This window comes from Eretmochelys imbricata, chromosome 2 (assembly GCF_965152235.1).
Source record: "Eretmochelys imbricata isolate rEreImb1 chromosome 2, rEreImb1.hap1, whole genome shotgun sequence".
In the NCBI taxonomy this organism is placed as follows: domain Eukaryota; kingdom Metazoa; phylum Chordata; order Testudines; family Cheloniidae; genus Eretmochelys; species Eretmochelys imbricata.
In genome coordinates, this window is record NC_135573.1 from 61,008,894 (window position 1) to 61,023,471 (window position 14,578).

General features: G+C 41.6%; 1 protein-coding gene and 1 long non-coding RNA gene across 3 annotated transcripts in view; one reads left to right on the forward strand and one right to left on the reverse strand.

Moving 5' to 3' along the window:
- Positions 1-623: 623 nt before the first annotated feature.
- Positions 624-7,300, reverse strand: LOC144261060 (uncharacterized). Of its 2 annotated transcripts, XR_013345128.1 has the most exons (5): positions 7,227-7,300; positions 5,238-5,674; positions 4,644-4,828; positions 4,064-4,191; positions 624-3,352 (listed from the first exon to the last, which is right to left on the reverse strand). It is a non-coding gene; the product is annotated as an uncharacterized LOC144261060 (long non-coding RNA). The 2 variants fall into 2 exon arrangements; XR_013345127.1 differs by lacking the exons at positions 5,238-5,674; positions 7,227-7,300 and having other exon boundaries at positions 4,644-5,175.
- Positions 7,301-9,734: 2,434 nt separating this feature from the next.
- PPP1R42 (protein phosphatase 1 regulatory subunit 42) overlaps positions 9,735-14,578 on the forward strand; it is a 75,752-nt gene continuing 70,908 nt past the window's right edge. The window contains exons 1-3 of the mRNA XM_077810178.1: positions 9,735-9,863; positions 12,488-12,654; positions 14,204-14,342. Of these exons, the coding sequence (XP_077666304.1) occupies positions 9,735-9,863; positions 12,488-12,654; positions 14,204-14,342 (435 nt within the window). The remainder of the gene's footprint in view (positions 9,864-12,487; positions 12,655-14,203; positions 14,343-14,578) is intronic.

Genomic DNA, 14,578 nt, shown 5'->3' on the forward strand with positions numbered 1-14,578 from the left:
CATGGGCAATGGGAGCTTTGGGGGTGGTACACACAGGCCTGCCCCACCCCAGTCCCAGGAGCCACTGCCGGACATGCCTGCCTTAGACCTGCTGCATGCCACTACCACCCTGGAACCGCTCGAGGTATGCAGCACTGGGCTAGAGCCCGCACTCTGAACCCCTCCTGCACCCAGCACCCCAGCCCGCTGCCCTGAGCCCCCTAACCCCCTGCCTTGAACCCCCTGCCACACCCCAACCCTCTGCCTAGCCCCCTCCTGCACCCCAACCCCTTGCCCTGAGCCCCCTCCCACACTTCGCACCACTTCTGCACCCCAACCCCATGCCCTGAGCCCCCTTCCACACCCTGCACCTCTTCTGCACCCCAACCCCTTGCCCTGAGCCCCTTCTTACACACCGCACCCCCTCCCAAACCCCGCACTCCCTCCTGCACCCCAAGCCCCTGCCCCAGCCCTACATTCATGGCCCTGCATACAATTTCCCCACCCAGATGTGGCTCTCAGGCCAAAAAGTTTGCCCACCCTGGCTTAGGGCCTCACAATATGAGGGGTCTCTAAAAAAGAAAAAACTGAGTCCATTTCAGATTTTATCAAAATCAGTTGATAAATAAAGGAAATATGGGAAAAAGAAGATTCTCTCTAAATTACAGACATTTTTGTTGAAATATGACAAAAATATATACATCTGGCTACACAAATACCCTTACCCTTCACTAATTCTTCATTACTGACAGGTGGGAAGCCAGAGCTGAGAAAAAATGATAATTGCACTTGTAAAAATAGTATTTCTATGAGTAAGTCTGCTATCAGTTTCCTAAGCAGCGTTTTGTTGGCCAGCTGCTACTGGTAAAATTCTGACCATGCCTTCATAACTTATTTAAATAAATAAATAATCTCACAGCTGATAAAACTGGGAAAAATGTGAGGTCCGAGATGGCAGTGTCATTAAGCAATCCTGCCAAGCTCATACTCCTAGGGACTCGTCCTGGGAGTGACGTCATGTATCATTTTCTTAGGTGTTAGTGTGTTCTTTTTTCTTTTGAGCTGTACATATGTACAATTGTGTATTTTAGTGGGCATGCCACTTTCTGCTTCATGCGCTATCCATGCTTCACATGACTGAGTTTGCAGGTGATCGTTCTAGGGACTTGCGTCAAGTGGATCTTGAGGAGAATAAATTTGTGTTGGCTTCCCTCCCTGAGTTTCAGGAACCTTCACAATAAATATCAGAGAGAGCTGACAAAAGGATAAATAGAGGGTTTTGAGAGAAGTGAAGGAAGATATACATATATATCAAAATATTCTGAGTACTTTTTGAGCAAGTTATTTTAAACTATGTGCATATATGATTTATAGGCTATTAAATATTCATTATATTTCCTTGAATGTAGGCTAGTTTTTCTCACTTTCTCAATGGCTGTCTAGAGATTACCAGTCTCTTTTCTTGTAAATTTCTTCTTTCTCTGTTGCGCATATAGCTTTTTGTCACTCTGTGTGTCCGAGGTCTTTACTCGAGATTAATTAGTGGTCCTGTGGGAGGACAGAGGATAGAAAAGCAAACGCGAAGAGAGATGTCTGCCTAGAAAAAAGACTGGGATTTTCTGCTTGGCAGGTTTGGAGTACGCAAGATAATATTTTTATAGGTAGTATGCTATGTAAAAATTCTTATATAGACTTATAAATCACATATCATATACATAATACATTGTATTTTTATAGTATGGCAAAAGAAAAATCTGAACAATTCATTGTTTCATAGTGAAAATTAAATCAGAATAAACATTTGTAAATATATTTTATATATAATCTGGATAAACTTTGTCTTTCCCTAACAAAATTAATCAAACAATTTTTCATTTATTCATATGAAAAGAAAGATAATTTTACTAATTCATGGTGTAAAAAAAATTATATATCCTCTCTTGTTTTCCTGTGAGAACATAGATAAAATAGCACTAACTTTCACAGAAATATCCTCGTAAAATAACACAGGTTTTCGGCATACATATATTAATAAAATATTATTTGTTGTTGTGTGTGTATATATATATATATATAAAATTTCAATATTTATAATATAATATTTTTTTACTAGTTTTTTTAAGTGATTTTGTGGCTTTTTTTTAAATCTAATGGTAACAAACTGCTCAGGAGAAAGGTCATTTTCACAACTGAAATATATCAAGAATGAACTGCAGACAACAATGCTGCAAGAAAAGCTATTTGCCCTAAGCATTTTGTGTGTTGAAAGTGACAAACTCCATAGCTTATCGTTTGAAGACATCATCAATGTCTTTGCTCTCCAAAAATCACAAAAGAAAATATTTTAAATTTCAGTGTTAAAATTAATGTGATGTGCCAACAGACATACTGCAGGTTGTACTGCTTCCATGAAGTAAGCTGGTCTGTTTAACTGTAACTGCTTTTGTGTTGCTGTAGATATAAAGTTTTCATATCTACTAATTAAGAAATCATAGATGAAAATATGTTAATTTGAAACTATTTTACAAACAGGCATATTGCAAGACGTGTTTTAGTTAGATTATTATTCTATTTGTACAACTTTACTTTGTATATGTGCAAATATAAAGCTTTCGTGTTTATATATTCAATATCCTTTCTGTGAAAATAATTCTTTTTTTTATGGTATGGGGCCTCTTACACTTGACATAGTTTAGGGCCTCAGAATGTCATAATCTGGTCCTGGACTCCCTAACGATCCCTGCGCCCACAAAAAAACCTGTTCTATACTTTTCCCACCCAGACCCAACAACCCTCCAAGTTCACACCCAGGCTCCTTCCCAGCAATTACTTCCCTCTCCCTCAGCTCCTCCATTACCTCTGACTCCCCCAAGTCTTTGCACTGCTTCTGAGGGGTGCAGGAAATATGGTTCTGTATTGTAGTTTAAATGAATTATTACTCAGAGTTCTGTATTAATATGCATAGTAAGGAATCTATTTGTCAAAAAACATTTTCTGAATCTTTTTTGTTGTCTGTATTGTTACAGACATACTTGCTGACAGGTATTTTGAAATAAATTACCAAAATAATTGAAGCTAGTGTAATTATATTGTGTTATTTTGACAAATAAAATATGCAGAATTTTGCAGAATTTTTAATTTTTTTGGTGCAAAATCCCCCCAGGAGTTCAATAAGGCAATTGAATGAGACAGTTGCGAGAGATATCGGAAAGCTGCCCAAGAGGACAGAAGACTTGCTGGACGGAATAACTCCCAAACGTCGTTTCTCACTCTGGAAGAGAAAACACCAGCTTCGAATTCTGAAAAGAATACTGCTGAGGAGAGAGAGGGAGTCGGAAGCAGCAACAGCTGCAAGCACCGGCAACTTTCACATCTACAAATAATCAGCAGAGGAAGTAAGTTATTTTATAACATACAGTGTAGCATAGTTTTAGTATAGTATTAGGCCCTGTATATGCTTGAAGTGTGTGTGTATGTCTTCATTGTAATTTATCTATGTTAAACCTAAAAGTATAAGATAAGAACTGCTGTCAGCACAGACCGGCTACAGCACAGACTGTAGCAAAGCACACTGCTTAGAATCATTTAAACGGTATGCTACTGCAGTTTAGATGCTCTTTAACTCACAATTAGGGATTTGTGTCTGATTGTTTCTTTTAGATTATAGTGTAATAGGGATTATTAGTTACATTAATAAAAAGATACTTTATTAAGGAAAATAATACTGCCTGTGTCAATAATTTTATTGGAAGGTTATATCTGTGTCCTTTTAATGTTTCCTTAACAATCTCAGAAACCTCAGAAGGACAGACTGAGGGGGGTGATAGATTTTGGGCTTACATCAAATAATCTACCTATTTCTTGGGGTAACACCTCAAATCCAGGGCAAAGAATAGCAGTCTGAGTTTAATCTCTCTGTTTATGATGGAATGCTCCCTTCGGCCAGCTTCTGAGTCTGGCGAGGAGTCACCCTGCACATCTGTCACTGGACAGATCCAGCGTCTCAGTGCTGGCTTCCCTTAAGAAACATAAGACTTTGGAGGCTTCAGTAAAGGTTTCCTAAAAGGGTGGCATAGATTCTCACCTTAAGGTGCCAGTTTTAAAAAAGTCCAGGTCCCTGGTGAGATCTATGGTCTCCAAAGCCTCAACCTCTCAATTCGGTACTGTTGACTTGAAGGATTCCTCCTGCAGTACCAGCGAGGCCATAAAATCCTAGAGCACAAAGGAGAGACATGGGTCTGATAGGGCCTCAGTACTTTCTACCAGGAAGGAAGGAAAGCACAGACACTTGAGACTGGCATCATCGAGTTCAGCCCAGCTGTTGGTACCCAGGCATACAGCACTTTCGGCACCAAGAAAGCAATGGCGCCGGACACCACCAGCCTCTACTTCGGTATGCCCCTGCTCCATAGGCAATGGCCTTGGCTTCTGCATCAGTACCAATCCCCTATTTGGTACCACAGGAGTTCAGATATACTAAGCAACTCTTGATAACAGATGAACCAGAATCCCCATTCCTCACAGGTACTGAGCACCTCTTGGTACCGAGACCCCAATCTCCGGACTACCCTTACCCGCTTCATCTATGTGTCCAACCATCATCCAAGCTCCTGACCATTATCTCTTGTCACAAGACACAAGTCATGCATTTTATCCAAACTTACCAGTCCTCTGCCTCATGGCATGCAGAAATGGAAGAAATTCTTCCATTGGTGGTGTCATCGCTGCCTCCTGCTTGACTTGGTGCCACTTTCAGACATCCTGGATTATCTGTTGGATCTGAACTGATTGGTGACCCCAATTTCTTTAGTTAAGGTCCATTTGGCTGCAATATCAGTCTTTCATCATCCTGTAGAAAGATTCTCCATATTTGCTCATCTCTTATATTCTAGGTTTATTAAGGGTTTGGGGAATCTCTGTCTGCAGATTACAAACCCCACCCTGACCTGGGACCTCAACCTTGTATTCAGTTACTTTATGAGACCTCCATTTGAACCAAAGGCAATCTGTTTCTCTGTTTCATTTATCTATGAAGATGGCCTTTTTAGCAGTTATCACATTGGTCCAGAGGGTCAGGGAGATTAGAGCTTTGATGGCAGATTCCCCCCATTTACAGTGTTCTTTAGGGACAAGTTTCTTTAGGTCCACTCCTTAAATTCTTACCTAAGGTTCTATTAGAGTTCTACCTTAATCAATCCAATCATCTAAAAGTGTTCCCAAAAGTCACATAGTTCTCTACAGGAATCCTGTTTACATACCTTGGATGTTAGAAGGGCACTGGCGTTCTATTTAGATAGGACCAAGCAATTTAGGAAGTCACTTAGCCTCTTTGTTTCCTTTGCGGATAGATCCACAAGATCCTTGATCTCTAATCAGAGACTATTGAGATGGATATCTAGATGTATTATCACTTGCTATGACGTTGCGGGCATTCATCCCCTCCCCTTGACCCCCAAAGGGAGACAGCACATTCAACCAGATTGCAGGCAACATCTACCGCACTACTGAAGAATGTACCAGTATCTGAAGTACGTAGGGCTGCTATATGGGCTTCAATACATATGTTTGTGAAACATTAGGCCCTGATCCATGGTGTCAGATCCAGTGCAGCACTTTGGTTCTGCAATACTGTCTTTACTTCTGGACTCTATTCTGAAGCTTCCTCTTGCATCTGGGGATACTGCTCAGAAGTCACCTGAAGTGGAGAATGCATAGGGAAGATGAGGTTACTCACTTTATGCATTGACTGCAGTTCTTTGAGATGTGCATACCTATTTGGTACCCCACTACCTTGCCATCTTCCCCCTGCTTTGGACTGTTCCTTAGGGAATGTTTGGTTGGAGAAGAAACTGGGGCGGGGGGGGGGAGCGTCCAGACAACACAGTTCTCTTAAAGTGATCCAGCCTCAGGCCTCCATCCAGGTACCCATGTCAAATATGATGGAAATTTCTGTAAATCTTATTTCTTCATATAAAAGAAAAGGTTCTACCAATCCCAAAGGCTCGGGCCATTTGCTTGTTCCTTCACCATTCACAGTACATTTCAAGAGATGAATACCGAGATATCCCCTGTTTACAATTCATTTAAATACTAGGACAGGGTTTCTCAAACTGGGGGTCGTCACCCCTCAGAGGGTCACGACCCACTCAGAGGGTCGCGAGGTTATTACGTGTGGGGTTACAAGTTGTCAGCCTCTACCCCAAACCCCGCCTCTCCTCCAGCATTTATAATAGTGTTAAATATTTAAAAATGTGTTTTTAATTTCTCGGGATGGGGGGGTCGCACTCAGAGGCTTGCTGTGTGAACGGGGTCATTAATACAAAAATTTCAGAACCACTGTGCTAGGATGTTCTTTTGATCTCTGAACTATCAGAATACAGTATAGACAGAAACTGTTGATTACATTGTGGGCCCTGCTCATACATATGTAAATACACAAAAACTCAAAATATTATCTCCACACATTTCTGGCCAATGGGAGTGCGGAGCCAGTGCTTGGGATGGGGGCAGTGCACAGAGTCCTGTGCCCCCCACCTAGGAGCCAGACCTGCTGGCCAATTCCGGGGTACAGTGCCAGAGCCAGGACAGGCAAGGAGTAGCCTGCCTTAGTTCTGCAGCAAGGCTGACCAGACTTTTAATGGCCCGGTCGGCGGTGCGGGCCGGAGACCAGACACCTCGTCACCCCACAGCAGACACTATTTTGCTGCCTGGGAACGGTGCCTGACTGCCTGGGATGGGGGAGGGAGGGCTTTTCACCTAATTTAAGGACAGGGCCCTAGGATCCTGAACTTCTACCACAGTGTGCCTGCCAGAACGGGCTCCTGGTTTGTTTTTTCTTAATTTTATTTTGTAACTGTGTCACCTTTCCCAGCCTGCCCCCAGCGATGCGCTCGACATGCATGCGGCATAAGCCTGTGGCCTTAGTCCTGGGCCGGCTCAGGGGCCGCCACAGCCACCGTCAGGGCCGGGGGAGCAGCGGCCCGGAGGCCGCTGGTGGCAGCTCGCGCAGCAGCTGACGTTCGGCGCCTTTTCCTGCCAGGGGCTGGGAGCCAGCGGCTCAACCAGCAGCCCTGGGAGGACGGGAAATGGGGCCAGTGCTCTGACCCCCGGAGGGTTTGCACGGTAAAGGCCCCAGTTTCCCGGAGAACCCCCCCCCAAATCTGACACGGAGGCGCAACCCCAGGCGCTCTCGCCTCCAGTGCGCATGCGCGCGAGTCCTCTTCTCTCCCTCCCTTCTGCCCCCTTACCCTCGGCGACAGTTGAGCCAGCGGGAGGCTCGACGCAGGACTGCAGCCCCTCCCACTCCGGCGGGCGGAGGAACCGTCCACCCGGCAGCCTCGGCGGCGGGCGTTCTGTCGCTCTAGCAACCGGCCCTGAACCGGACGGCTCGAGAACCCGCGCGTGGTTCCCTCAAGCCCCGCACCAAGGCTGGCGCTGATCGGGGCGGTGCGTGTGGTGGGCGCGGGGCGACCGGCCACGAGCACAGGAGAGAGAGAGAGAGAGAGAGGGAGAGGGAGAGGGAGGGAGGGAAGGTGCTGCCGCCGTCGCTGGGGGGATTAGGGGCGGCGGCGCTGGGCCGAAGTTGGGGGAGAGGGAGGCACTGCCATCGGAAGGCAGGGGAGGCGCAGCCGTGGATGGAACAGATGGGTGGAGGTGGGCAGAGAGGTGCTGCCACCACACTGGGTTAGATGGGCCGGGAAGGCGGAGGGAAGTGATGGGTGGGGGGAAGGCAGAAGGGGGGTGGGGAAGGGAGCTGTGGGGAAGGCTGCACCCTGGCTCCATAGGGGCAGGAACTAGGGGTGTGGGGTGCTGCAGCATGCCCTGGCTTGAAGTGGTTTCCATTATATACCGGGTCTACTGTTTGATTCAATGGCTCTTAGCATCCCCACTGTACAAATTGTTCCAGCACCCCTGGGTGGCTCCATGGCATATTAGGGCCTGATATGTACAGAGCAGTGATTCTCAAACTTTTGTACCGGTGACACAGCACAGCTTATAAATTAAAACACTTTTTTGTATATTTAACACCATTATAAATGCTGGAGGCAAAGCGGGGCTTGGGGTGGAGGCTGACAACTCGCGACCCCCCCCCACATAATAACCTCACAACCCCCTGAGGGGTCCTGACCCCCAGTTTGAGAACCCCTGGTATAGAGTGTGGGTAGAAGCCTGTATCAGCAGGAAGCACTGAAGTCGCATCAGATGCTCTTCTTGCATTTCACCTGCTGCTTAGTTTCTCAGACTTCATTTCTTCTGTGACACTTTTAGTACTGCTGACCTGAGCCGATCATGATATTGGCTTAAAAATAACAAGCTTTTTAAAAAAATAAATGTGGAGTTGGTACTATGTGCCTTTGGGTGTGGCACCAAAAATTTTTAAGCTTTGATCCACAACCATGAGAGAGAGAAATGTGTGTGTTTTTTTTTTTTAAAGAAAGCTTAAATTCTCATGTAGTCACATGAATCCAGGCGCTGGGATTTAAGAAGAACCACAAATTTCATGGGAGTTAATAACACTATGCTCTCCATGATTTGTCTCAGGTCACTGGTGAAATTCTGGGGGAAAGTTTAAGGAGAATCTGCTCAGCCCATTTTGAATTAAGTGAGCAGGAAAAAAGTATACTTTCTCCATTAAATAAAACTAAATAAAATTGTTTTGTACATGTACAACTGAAAGCTGCTGAACTTTAGACTTTGCATGTGGTCAATTTAGGCTGCAGTGGTCTTTTAATATTTTATTTTCATACTTATCAGTGTTGTAAGTGATAAAACTAGGTTTGGCACATTTTCAGTATTAATTTTTTACTCACTTTAAAGTTGCGTGCTCACAAACAGCACTACAGAGTTGTGTTAACTATTGTGCAACTCTAAATTGGTGCATCTATAGCAGCGGTTCTCAAACTGTGTTCAGGACCCCAAAATGGGGTCACCAGGGCCAGCATTTAGACTGAAGCTAAAGTCTCAGCTCAACCCCCACCTGGGGCAGTGAGGCTCAGGCTCCAGCTCCCTCTCCCACCACCCAGGGTGGCAGAGCTTGGGCTCCACCCCCTCCCTGGTCACATAATAATTTTGTTTTCAGAAGGGGGTCGCAAAGCAATGAAGTTTGAGAACCCCTGATCATTAGGATAAGACCTGCCACCAACCCCAGTAATAGACAAATGTTAATTTAGAGTTACATTTTTGAACCCTTAAGGATATCAGATATAATTAAAGCTTCTTAGGTTTGGTGTAAATTGATTAACTGCTGATAAAAGTGTTTTTGAAGTTAAGGTTAAGAACTGTCAGTAATTAGTTATTTACCTAAAAGTGGCCAGGAATTATTTCTACTGCTCCAGATAGTAGTGCTGTTTCAGTATGAAATTGACTAGAAGTGGGTGTTGCAAGCCTCCTAAACATACTGAAACAACAAACAAAATATTGTGATATAATCATTTATTTTTTGGAAAAACTCCAAAAACAAGAAAATGAAAACCAGGAGGGAAGCAGTTGATTATAAAAGAGGAGACTTCTGTTTATACATACATGCCTAGCAGTAAATGTGAGAGAAATTGCATGGGGAAAATTACATTAAACTTTAATGAGATTTTTGGTAAAATATGTTCCTTTAACTTTGCCAGAATTTCTGTATAAAAACACTGTAATCTTATTTGTTCATTTTATTTTAAAGGCACTTTAGAAAAGCCACTTACAAGAATATATGGAATTCTTAGGGATATCGAACCAGTTTTTGTGAAAATTTGGCTAATTACAGAATTATGGTTCGACTAACGGTGGATCTAATTGCTAAAAGCATCAATCACAAAAACCGCAAAGAAGAGTCCCTGGCACAGTATCTGAGAAAGATAACTCACCTGAACTTATCAGATAAAAATATTGATACAATTGTAAGAACTTTTCAATAAATCATGAAAATACTACTTTTATTTTTTAACTTAGTTTATAGCTTGGGTTTTAGGATGTTTTAGTGCTGTTTTTGATTATTTGTTAATTGTTGGGAGGACAGTGCTGATCCCTATATTATATTTTTAAACATTGTAATTGACCAAATTTTTTAAAAGGTCTATTTGGAAACACATATTTTAGCCATGTAAGCAATATGGTAGCGTGCCTCAGTTTCCCTTTTCATACAGCACATCAGGTCTGGAGTGTCTTTTCCCTTGTGAAAAGTTCCAATACTGTTTACAGGCATTAACTGTGAAACACTGTGAAACATCAGTATAACAAGGCCTTTTAACATAAAGTATGTTCTCATGTATTCCTTTTAATATGTTCAAGGGTTTTTTTCAAAAGATTAGGCACATTGTACATTTTTACAGTTCTTCGTAATAGTAACACATTTGTTACAAAAATTACCATTAGCAATAACAAATTCATTGCAAATGTTCATTTACAATCATTTTTGTCATGCCACACCTTTGGCTCAATACCATTGGAGTCTGGGCCTTTTAGGGTTAGCCTGTGGCTTCCCTTTGCAAAATTATGGTCTCTCTTTCCTTCCTGTCCTGAAGGATCAAACCCTGATTTTTCTTTTAGCATGCATTGCTGAATTTTTAAAAATAGATACTCCGGGAGAGCCTGCATGTACTTGGCAGCACATAAGATTAATTTGGAATGTACAGATATTTGGAATATAAACACCTTATAGCTGTGGTTCTTTCATATATTCATACACTTCCGTGTTTTATAATTCCCACTGACTAACAAAATTGTTCTTCACCATTGGCCTTATTCTGTTTTCTTAAGGCAGGCAAAACTGTCATTGAAGTAAGTTGGGATTTTTACCTGCATGAAAGGGGGGAGTATAACCTATGTATCCAGCACACAGGAAGTATGCATTGGGCACATCAGCTATGTTACCTAATTTTTTTTTTTTTTAAAAGAAAGTAGTATATAAAAGCAATTGCGCTTTGAAGAAGAGAGATGCAGTCAATAGCTTTCTGCCTTTCAAATGTTAAACAATGTTTTGTAGTTTAAAAAAGGTTAAAGTTTAAAATCTCTTTTGTAACATTCCATAGAAGAGACAAATATATAGATATTCTTTTAAAAATGAAATTAGTTTGCTGTCTTTTAATTGAACTTGAGACATTTGCCACCTTATTAAGTTCATGAAAAATGTGAGCTGTAAAGTTTACCCAGTGCACTGATGCTAATTAGGGATCTTTGGGCATTGCTGCAATGCAAATCATACCTAATAAAAGTAATTAATTAAAGACCAAGAGAGAAAGGGGGAAACAGAAACTCTGTAGCTCAGATTTTTCATTATTTTAAAGAGGTAGTAATAGTCTCAAATGCTGCTAAAATACAGCACTAGTTTCATTTTTAAACAACTATTTTTTCTTCTCTTGGGAATCTTATGGAAGAGTTGTTCACTGGTTGCAAATTCTTTGCACTTGCCTATGATTTATTTCCTGCAATTTGGAGGAAGGTTGGGAAGGGGAAGGAGAGAAACAGGTTGGGATATAGGTCAAGTGAGGCTAATGAGTCTAACAAATTTGGACCAGTATGACAGTTGTCCAAAATTGCACAAGTTACAGCTTTCATTAGTGAATTAATTTGCTCTCTTTGGCCTAACCATTTTAAAAATAACGGTACTTAATTTTAAAAGAGTAAAACTGTGACTTCTATGCTGCTCCTTTTCAACTTGATGATAGGAGTTTTGCCATAGATTTCAGTGGGGCCTGGATTAGTTCTGATTTCCCTCAAGATACTGACTGTATTTTGAAATTACTAGACCCTGCGCAACTAAGCTCATACCAGGGATGGATTTCTTAAAAACAAAACATCAAACCCTGTTTTCAGCAGTAAAGGTTTTAGGCCCTGATCATGTAACTGGATCCATGTAGGCAAACCCCTGCACCCATACGGAGCCCCACTGAAGTTAAAAGAGCTAAGCCCAGGAGCAGGGGTCTGCCATGAAGATCCAGTTGCAGGAACAGGTCTTTAGATACCAAGGTGACAGATGTCTTAGGAATACTTTGATATAAATATGCTAGCAGAATTTTATGTATTTTTCAGGTTATTTTTAAGAATGTCTTTCAAGCAAGCGTCAGATTCTGGTGAAATCTTAAAAGAGGAAATATAGTAAAATACATTCAACCTTTTTATATTTTCTTCACCAAGAAACTGTTTTCCATTACACCAATGACATATTAAGGTAGCTTTTAGTTCATTTGAGGCAGCAATCCACTGAACAGATGTTTTCCTGAAATTTAATTGAAGAAGGCAGGAAAGACAATGAGATCATAAACTAAGTCATGTTCACAGCCTGGTGAGAGCCAGGATTCTCAGTTTCAGTACAGCAAAGCATTAAAGAGAAAAATCAGTCTTTGCCCCAGGAGACAGTTGCTTAATTATGTTTACTACAAATGGTGAATTAAAGTTAGTGTTTGTCAGTGGTGAAAATCTACAGCTAGATCATACAGCAGAACTGAATCTAAGGCAAAAAATAATAAGCTCCAGAAGTTGATTGTAAGGGAGCTGAATATAATCATTTTATTCTTTCTTGCAGGATGACCTTTCTTTGTGCAGAAATCTTAATGTCCTGTATTTGTATGATAACCAAATTAGACAAATCCATAACTTGGGCTTTGCTTCAAATCTAACACACCTGTACCTGCAAAACAATCGCATTTCATGTATAGAGAACCTCACATCACTGAAAAAACTTGAGAAACTGTAAGTGAAAATTGTCTTTTATTTTGAAAAAATCAAAAATTATAATTGTATACTATGTATTAATAAGAAATTTAAGAACAAGTTAAGTATTGAAGTCCTTTCCCTATAAGTAAGCTAAATGTTGTCTTTCAAATGTGTGACAAAGTCAGACCTGACAGCTATAAGAAAGTGTTTTTTTGTTATTTTTTTCAGTGGTTGCAGGGAAAGGCATGATAAAAGCCAGGGTGTGGCGTAGAGTGTTTGATGAGAATCAGATCTAGGGGGTAAAACCAAGCAAGGCCTACGTGCTTTAAGTTGTACCGCTACCTGAAAGTATTAAGTAAAGCATTTAACCTCTCTGGAAGCTGAATTGGGTCACTTAGACCAGCTAAAAGCTGAAGTTTGTGATTTATTTGTTAATATCAACGGATAGTTATTTAGTACCACCAAGAATGTGGTGGAAGGCAGGTATATCAGTCCTAGAATGGTGAAGGCTTTTTTCCCTATGTACTGAAACAAGGTTACCTCAGGTTAATTAGAGACACCTGAGTCCAATTAAGTGATGCTGGTGACCTTAAAAAAAACCCTCTTCTGGTGAGAGAGAGGGATACTAAACAAGCTACAGCAGGGTTAGGGCTATCAGCAAGAAAAAGCTTCTTCTAGGTAGAAGGCTGCCCTTCTCCCTATAGGACAGGGGTAGTCACTTATTTTTTTGTCAAGGTCCAAATTTCTTGGTCAAGGTATAGTCAAGATCAGTACTTCAGTGAAAATAACAACAATAATGATAAGTAAATAAAAATATTTTGGGGTCCGTTCAAAAGCATCTGGAGGTCCAGATTTGGCCCACGATCCACCTACTGACTACCCCTGCTATAGGGGAAACAACCAAGTTTACTTCTGTTTGGGGAAGGGCTGGAAGCCAGATGCCAGCATAATCAGTCAACACCTTGGAGAAGGACAAGGAAATATATTTCTTTTGTGTCGTGAGTTTGTTTTTTGTGCTTAAGAGAACTACTTGTGCCTACCTTGAGACTCACCTTATAATCATTGGGGAAAAAAGTCCAAATCATTCAAAACCTCCAGAGTAGGACTGATTTACTTTAGGCCCCTTCTGCCAAAGGCAGAAACTTGGACTGATGAGGCAAAGGAGGAGCCTTGCCAGAAAGTATAAATACCCTTCATTGGCTATATTATAATTCCATTCAAGTGTTCTGTGACCACATAGACTGTGTAGTGATGGATATTATTTGAAATTTATCATTAGACTCACTCTGTTTGAAATATTGTCTTCTTTTCCAGAAGATTTAACAATAGTATTATTATCTATAGACTAATAGAATTGATAGACTAGACTTGCATCTATTAATCTATAAATAGTACAGTTGGATACAAGTATATTTACATAGGAGTTCCTCATTCAGTTGCAATTCCTTAACACATTAATTGCTACAGTTTAATAATGCCCATAAGGGATTAATTTCTATTTTGAGACTTGAGTGTGGATCTGCTTGATTTTGTTTTTCTTTTACCCTCAAACTGTGTTAAGTCCCATTTACATTGTTTTTTGCAGGTATCTGGGAGGCAATTTCATCACTGTAGTAGAGGGCTTGGAAACATTTGAAGAACTGAGAGAGCTACATGTTGAAAGCCAGCAGCTTCCTCTTGGAGAAAAGCTCTTGTTTGATCCAAGAACTCTTCATTCCCTGGCAGTAAGCATATATATAAATTTTCTGACAAGCAGTGATAATAGACCAGGGGTTGGCAACATTCAGCACACGGCCCATCAGGGTAATCTGCTGGCGGGCCGTGAGACATTTTGTTTACGTTGCCCGTCTGCAGACATGGCCCCACGCAGCTCCCAGTGGCCACGGTTCGCCGTTCCCAGCCAATGGGAGCTGCAGGAGGCAGCATGGGCAGATTACCCTGATGGCCGCGTGCCGAAGGT